This window comes from Salvelinus sp. IW2-2015, unplaced genomic scaffold (genome assembly GCF_002910315.2).
Source record: "Salvelinus sp. IW2-2015 unplaced genomic scaffold, ASM291031v2 Un_scaffold2958, whole genome shotgun sequence".
Classification (NCBI taxonomy): Eukaryota; Metazoa; Chordata; class Actinopteri; order Salmoniformes; family Salmonidae; genus Salvelinus; species Salvelinus sp. IW2-2015.
Window position 1 is genome coordinate 86,654 of NW_019944253.1, and position 9,116 is coordinate 95,769.

A 9,116-nucleotide genomic window follows, 5' to 3' on the forward strand; every position below is an offset into this window, starting at 1 on the left:
AGAGAGAGGATTCACTGTTACTTGACACACATCATCACTGTTTACTGACACATACATCATCACTGTTACTGACACACCTCACTGGTTACCTGACACCATCATCACTGTTACTGACACAAGAGATGATGTGTGTCAGTAACAGTGATGTGTTGTCAGTCAAGTAACAGTGATGTGGTTCAGTAACGAGTGATGTGTGTCAGTAACAGTGATGATGTGTCGTAGCAGTAACAGTGTGATGTGTTGTCAGTGATATGTTTCAGTGATGAAGTGTGTCAGTAACAGTGATGTGGTGTCAGTAAACAGTGATGTGCTGTTCAGTAACAGTGATATGTGTCAGTAACAGTGGATGATGTGTTGTCAGTAACAGTGATGTGTGTCCAGTAACAGTGATTGAGTGTTGTGTGTACAGTAACAGTATGATGTGTGGTCAGTAACAGTGATGTGTGTCAGTAACAGTGATGATTGTGTCAGTAACATGTGATGTGTGTCAATGTATACAGTGATGATGTGTCAGTAACAGTGATGTGTGTCAGTACAGTGATGTGTGTCATAACAGATGATGTGTGTCAGTAACAGTGATGTGGTTGTAACCAGTAACAGTGATGATTGTGGTGTCAGTAACAGTGATGTCGTAACAGTGTGTGTCAGTAACCAGTGGATGTGTGTCAGTAACAAGTGTGTGTAGTATGTACAGTATCAGTGTATGATGTGGTGTGTCAGTAACAGTGATGTGTGTCAGTAACAGTGATGATGTGTGTCAGTAACAGTGATGTGTGTCAGTAACAGTGATGATGTGTTGTCAGTAACAGTGATGTGTGTTCAGTAACATGATGATGGTTCAGTAACAGTGATGATGTGTGTCAGTAACAGTGATGTGTGTCATAACAGTGATGAGTGGGTGTCAGTAACAGTGATGTGTGTCAGGTAACAGTGATGTGTGTGTCAGTAACTAGTGATGATGATGTGTCCAGTAACAGTGATGATGTGTGTCATAAACAGTGATGTGTGTCAGTAACAGTCGATGATGTGTGTCAGTAACAGTGATGTGTGTCAGTAAACAGTGATGATGTGTGTCAGTACAGTGATGATGTGTGTCAGTAACAGTGATGTGTGTCAGTAACAGTGATGATGTGGTGTCAAGTAACAGTGATGTGTGTCAGTAAGTGATGATGTGTGTCAGTAACAGTGATGATGTGTGTCAGTAACAGTGATGATGGTGTCAGTTAACAGTGATGTGTGGTCAGTAACAGTGATGATGTGTGTCAGTAACAGTGATGTGTGTCAGTAACAGTGATGATGGTGTGTCAGTAAACAGGTGATGATGTGTGTCAGTAACAGTGATGATGTGTTCAGTAACAGTGCTGATGTGTGTCAGTAACAGTGATGATGTGTGTCTGTAACAGTTGTATGATGTGTGTCGTAACAGTGATGATGTGTGTCAGTAACAGTGATGATGTGTGTCAGTACAGTGATGATGTGTGTCAAGTAACAGTGATGATGTGTGTCAGTAACAGTGATGATGTGTGTCAGTAACAGTGATGATGGGTGTCAGTAACAGTGATTTGTGTCAGTCAGTGATGTGTGTTCAGTAAGTGATGTGTGTCAGTAACGTGATGATGTGTGTCAGTACACGTGATGTGTGTCAGTAACATGTGATGATGTGTAGTCAGTAAACAGTGATGTTGTGTCAGTAACGTGATGAAGTGTGTAGTAACAGTGATGTGTGTGATAACAGTGATGATGTGTGTCAGTAACAGTGATGATGTGTGTCAGTAACAGTGATGATGTGTGTCAGTAACGTGATGATGTGTGTCAGTAACAGTGATGGTGTGTGTCAGTAACAGTGATGATGTGTGTCAGTAACAGTGATGATGTGTGTCAGTAACAGTGATGTGTGTCAGTAACAGTGATGATGTGTGTCAGTAACAGTGATGTGTGTCAGTAACAGTGATGATGTGGGTCAGTAACAGTGATGTGTGTCAGTAACAGTGATGTGTGTCAGTAACAGTGATTGTGTGTCAGTAAACAGTGATGGTGTGTGTCAGTAACAGTGATGATGTGTGTCAGTAACAGTGATGATGTGTGTCAGTAACAGTGATGGTGTGTGTCAGTAACAGTGATGATGTGTGTCAGTAACAGAGATGGTGTGTGTCAGTAACAGTGATGATGTGTGTCAGTAACAGTGATGATGTGTGTCAGTAACAGAGATGGTGTGTGTCAGTAACAGAGATGGTGTGTGTGTCAGTAACAGTGAATGTGTGTCAGTAAACAGTGATGTGTGTGTCAGTAACAGTGATGGATGTTTGTGTCAGTAAACAGTGATGATGATGTGTCAGTCAGTAAGCAGTGATGGTGTGTGTCAGTAACAGTGGATGTGTGTGTCAGTAACAGTGATGATTATACGTGATGAGTTTCAACGTGATGATGAAATCACTGTTACTGACACACATCATCACTGTTACTGACACACATCACTGTTACTGACACACATCACTGTTACTGACACACATCACTGTTACTGACACACATCATCACTGTTACTGACACACATCACTGTTACTGACACACATCACTGTTACTGACACACATCATCACTGTTACTGACACACACCATCACTGTTACTGACACACATCATCTCTATGTGTCAGTAACAGTGATGTGTGTCAGTAACAGTGATGGTGTGTGTCAGTAACAGTGATGATGTGTGTCAGTAACAGTGATGATGTGTGTCAGTAACAGTGATGTGTGTCAGTAACAGTGGTGTGTGTCAGTAACAGTGATGATGTGTGTCAGTAACAGTGATGTGTGTCAGTAACAGAGATGGTGTGTGTCAGTAACAGTGATGATGTGTGTCAGTAACAGAGATGGTGTGTGTCAGTAACAGAGATGGTGTGTGTCAGTAACAGTGGTGTGTGTCAGTTACAGAAATGTGTTATGTCTCTACAGTAGACTCAGCATGTGGACTCTCACCTCCATCACTGCCAACACAGTCTATGATGAGACATTCACCCCGTGGGTCTGACTGGAGACTGTAAACATCCAGTGGGCTCTGCAGAACAGAGGGGCAGGCACAGTATTGTAAATGCACCATGCACGTAAGATCTTCGTCCCAAATGGCACCCTATTCCCTATTTAGTGTGCTACTTTTGGCCAGGGCCCATTGGGCTGTAGTATAAAGTAGTGCACTCAGGGTGCCATTTGGGATACATGGTATATCTGTGCACGTTAAACACTAAAAGAGAACCATGGGCACATAACTGCACAACATTTATGGGAATTTCTCCCCCCAACAAAACACTATGTATATTACTTGGTACATTACCTGGTAGAACACTATGTATATTACCTGGTACATTACCTGGTAGAACACTATGTATATGTCTTGTGAGTGGCAAATGACAGTTGTCGCCAGTAGGCGGGTGTGTTGTGGTTATAAAGCTGTCCAGTAGAGGGTGCGTTTGTGGTTATGCAAAGCTGCAGTTAGAGGGTGCTGCTTTGTGGTTATCAATGCTCTGGCCTAGTAGCGGGTGCTGTTGTGGTTATCCAAGCTGGCCAGTAGAGGGTGCTGTGTGGTTATCAAAGCTGGCCAAGTAGAGTGGTGCTGTTGTGGTTATCGAAAGCTGCCGAGTAGATGGGTCTGTTGTAATACTGTATAATATAATGTGTCTCAGTGGTTCCTCAGCTCAGTGGTTATTACGTAGAGCAAACTAATTTTCTGGCTCTCCTATAGACATGTAGAGAATTTTCTTCCTGAGTGTGTGTCTCAGATTAGAAGTGTTGTAGTCTGGCTCCTGGAATTCCTTCTGTTGTGGTCGAAAGATCACCGTTATCTCTGTATTGGACATCACTAGGAATGGGTTCTCTGCAAGAAAAGCAAGAGGAACCGTGTCATTCAATGATTCAAACTATGGGCAATTAGCTTTATTCAGTGCAATTCCAAGCCAACATGAATGTACTCTTTTATGCTTTTTTTTGTCTAAATGTTTGGTACCCTTAAACCATACTAAAGACTGAAAACCAGAGCGATCAGTGAGAAAACTGGTTGAAAATTATTGTCTTTCATTCAGGCAGTTTCACTCTGGCGTGGCACAACAGGATCGGCTAATTTTCAATATCTATGACTGAAACTCTGTCTGTTTGATTTTGACATGTTTGCAGTCGTAACCCGTCTCTGTCTCCTGTCAAGGAACTGCCGCCTTTCAGGGGGGGGGGGGGCGGGCCTGCAGGTACACAGACGATGGGTCCCTCAGCTGACCCTAGCATCTGTCAACAGTCGCGTCCAGAAGACATCTGCCGTCCAGTGGGGGACTGAGCTCCATCATGAGAGGTTCCCCATACCCATCTGTCTCAGATCCTCTCCCTGGAGCAGGGAGACCCGTGTGGGACTGGAGGAGCAGCCCTGGGGGGCCTGGACACACTATAGGTCTGGAATGAGACAGCCTTGGCTTGCAGCCAGCCTGGGGCAGGTAGTCAGGGATTGAAGAGGTGGTGGACGGTGTCAGACGCACCCCGGCGTGTCAAATAAATGATAGCAATAATTATAATAAGATATGGCCAAAATATGTTACATGTGTGCCATTTTAGTATGGGTGAGCCCAATGGGAATCAACCCACAACTCCAGGTGTGACGAGTGCGTGCTCTTAACTGTGTGGAGTCCTGTAGCCAGCAGGTCGGTTAGCAGTACCACGGCTGATGGATGCAGCAGGCGCAGGCATCAATTTTCCTGGGTGATGCTCCTCTCGGTTTGGGCAGCCTGCCTGAGAGAAGACAGGGTATCCCCCACACTCGGGCTCCACTTAAACCGGGTCACCTTGGAAGTGGATTGCCCGTTGAACATCTCCTCCAACATGTCTGGTGGGAAGAGACATCATCACTGTTACTGACATCATCATCATCAACTGTTACTGACACACACCTATCACTGTTATCTGACACACATCAACTGTTATGACACCATCGATCCACTGTTACTGACACACCAACCATGCACTGTTTACTGAAACACATCACTGTTTACTGACACCATCATCATCACTGTTACTGACACACACCATCACTGTTACTGACACACATCACTGTTTACTGACTACACATTCACTGTTACTGACACAGCACCGATCTCTTGTTACTGAGACGCCCATCTCTTGTTACTGACACACATCATCACTGTTACTGACACACATCATCACTGTTTCTGACGCAATCCGCATTCCTGTTACTGACACTCATCCATCACTGTTACTGCACACACCATCACTGTTACTGACACATACAGATATGGTTACTGGACACCATCATCACATGTTACTGACACACACCATCACTGTTACTGACACACATCACTGTTGACTGACACACATCATGTTACTGACAGACACATCACTGGTTACTGACCCCACATCATCCTGTTACTACACAGCATCACTGTTACTGACACACATCATCACTGTGTACTGACACACATCGACTGTTTTACTGAGACACATCATCATACTGTTACTGAACACACATCATATGTTACTGACACACACCATCACTGTTACTGACACACATATCACTGTTACTGAACACATTCATCACTGATTTACTGACACACACTCATCACTGTTTATGACAGCACATGCAGTCACTGTTACTGACACACTTCAGTCACTGTTTACTGACACACATCATACTGTTACTGACCACCATCAGTTAACTGACACACATCATCACTGTTACTGGACACACATCACTGTTACTGACACACATCATCACTGTTACTGACACACATCACGTGTTTTAGCTGACACACATCATCACTGTTACTGACACACATCGAGTCACTTGTTACTGACACACATTTCATCATGGTTCCTGACACACATCATCACTGTTTAATGACCACATCATCATGTTCTGACACACATCATCACTGTGTACTGGGACACACATGCATCAACTGTTACTGACACACATCCCTGGTCTTACTGAACACATCAAATCACTGTTATGACACACATCATCACTGTTACTGAAACACCTCATCACTGTTCTGACACAATCGATCACTGTTACTGAACATCATCAATCACTGTTACTGACACAACATCATCACTGGTTTACTGACACACATACTGTTAGCTGACACAACAGTTCATCACTGGTTGCCTGACACACTATCACTGTTACTGAACGCATTTCATCACTGTTATTGACCCACATCATCACTGTTACTGACACACTCAATCATGTTACTGACCACATCATGTAGCTGCCCCTATCATCAACTGTTACTGACAACATCACGTGTTACTGGACACACATATCACTGTTACTGACACACATCATGACTGTTACTGAACACATACTGTTACGACCACATCATCATGCTTACTGGACACACATCAACTGTTACTTGGACACATGCATCAGTCAGTGTTCTGACACATATCATCACTGTTGACTGACACAAGTCATCACTTGTTACTGACACACATCACTGTTATGACAACCCATCGCATCACTGTTCCTACACACATGCCTGGTTACTCGACAGACATCATCACTGGTTTACTGACACACAATATCACTGTTACTGGAACACACATCACTGTTACTGACCACACATATACTGTTACTGACACACATCACTGTTACTGACACACGTCATCACTGGTTCCTGACACACATCACTGTTACTGACACACATCACACTTGTTACTGAACACACATACACTTGTTACTGAACACGACATACTGTTACTGGGAACACACAATATCACTGGTTACTGACACACATACATGTTACTGAGCACACATCCACTGTTACTGGAACACATCACATGTTACTGACACACATCACTGTTAATGAACAGCACTACACTGTTATGAACACATCATCACTGTTTTATGACACACCATCCTGGTTACTGGACACAACAGATCACTGTTATTGACACACATCATCTGTTAGACAACACATCCTGGTTATGACACACATCACTGTTACTTGACACAACTCATGTTACTGAACATCATCACTGTTAGCGACACACATCACATGTTGTACTGACACATTATAACTGTTTACTGAAGCACATCACATACCTGTTACTGACACACATTCACTGTTTACTGACCACATCACTGTTACTGACACACATCACTGTTATGGCCACACATCATCACTGGGTTACTGACACACATCACTGTTACTGGACCACATCACTTTGGTTACTTGGTGAACACACACCATCACTGTTACTGACACACTCATCTCTATGTGTCAGTAACAGTGATGATGTGGTCAGTGAAGTGATGTGTGGTGTCCAGTAACAGGTGGATGATCGTGTGTCAGTAAAGTGATCGATCGGTGTGTAGTAACAGTGAGTGTGGTCAGTAAAGTGTGTGGTGTCGAGTACAGTGATGATGTGTCTGGTTTACAGAAATGTGTTTATGTCTCTCAGTTAGCTCAGCCATTGTGGTCTGTCAACGTCCATCACTGCCAACCACAGTCTATGATGAGACATTCACCGTGGGTCTGACTGGAGACTGTAAACATCCAGTGGGCTTCTGCAGAACAGAGGGTGCAGGCACACGTATTGTAAATGCACCATGTCACGTAGATTTCGTTGCCGCAAATGGATCCTATTCCGCTATTTAGTGTGCTACTTTGTGGCAGGGCCCATTGGGCTGGTAGTATAAGTAGTGACTCAGGGTTGCCATTTGGGATACATGGTATATTGTGCAGGAGTTAAACACTAAAAGAGACCATGGGCCCATAACTGGCACAACATTTATGGGAATTTCTTCCGCGCCGCCACGAAACCACTATGTATATTGATTGGTTACATTAGCCTGGTAGAACACTATGTATATTAGCCTGGTACATTTACCTGGTAGAACACTATGTAATTTACCGTGGTATAGTTTAGTGGTAGTACATAGGTATATACCTGGTAGAACACTATGTATATTTCTGGTAGAACACTGATGTCAATTACCTGGGTAGAATACTATGTATACTTTAGCATTGGTACATTACACTATGTATATTTACTGTACAACACGCTTATGTTGATTTACTGGTAAGAGAGATATGTAGTATAGCCTTGGGGTAAGAACACTATACGTATAGTCGTTACCTGGTAGAACACTATGTATATTACTGGTAGACACACTAGATGTATATTTTACCTGGGTAGAACACTGATGTAAGTATTACTGCGACACTAAGTGATATTACCTGGTAGAACTATGTATAATTACCTGGGTAGAACATATGTATATACCTGGTATCAACACTATGTATATTACCTGTAGTATGAAACTCATGGTATTATCTTACTGGTACAACACTGTATGTTTAAAATTGCAGCCTGGTAGAAGAACTTGTAATACTTTGTCCTGGTAAACCATTATGTATATCGTTACCTGGTAAGAAACACTATGTATATTACTGGTAGAACGAGATATGTATAGTTACGCTGGTGTATATTACTGGTAGCATACAATCGTATATTACCTGGTACAACACTATGTATTTACTGGTCAACACTATGTATATTACCTGGTAGAACATATAGTATTATACCTGGTATTATTACCTGGTACAACACATAGTATACTTACCTGGTAACACACTAACTGTATATTACCTGGTACAACACTATGTATATTACCTGGTAGAACACTATGTTATATTTACCTCATACAACACTATGTAATTACCTGCGTTAGAAGCACTGTATTGTAGACTGGATATATCCTCGTACAAACACATGGTATATACCTGAGCGCTGTGTCTGTACACACTATGGCTATAATTACTGTTACCTAGTACTAATGACACCTATGTATATTACCTGGTAAACACTATGTCTATTCACCTGCTAGTAATACCACTCATGTGATATTACAGTGGAACAACACATATACTACCTGTTCTAGCATATATATACTGGTAATAAACACTAATGTATTATTAGCCTGGTAAGAACACTATGTATTTACTGTACAACACTATGTAATTTACCTGGGTATGAATACTATGTATATTACTTGGTACAACACTGATGTTATAGTTACGTGGTAGAAACTATTGTATAGTTACCTGGTAGAGACACTATGTAT

General features: G+C 42.4%; 1 protein-coding gene across 3 annotated transcripts in view; it reads right to left on the minus strand.

Moving 5' to 3' along the window:
- Positions 1–9,116, minus strand: part of LOC112075049 (CASP8 and FADD-like apoptosis regulator) — a 17,281-nt gene that overhangs the window by 1,380 nt on the left and 6,785 nt on the right. For all 3 annotated transcript variants that reach the window (XM_024142105.2, XM_024142104.2, XM_024142106.2), the window contains exon 8: positions 2,972–3,050. In XM_024142105.2, the coding sequence (XP_023997873.1) occupies positions 2,972–3,050 (79 nt within the window). The remainder of the gene's footprint in view (positions 1–2,971; positions 3,051–9,116) is intronic.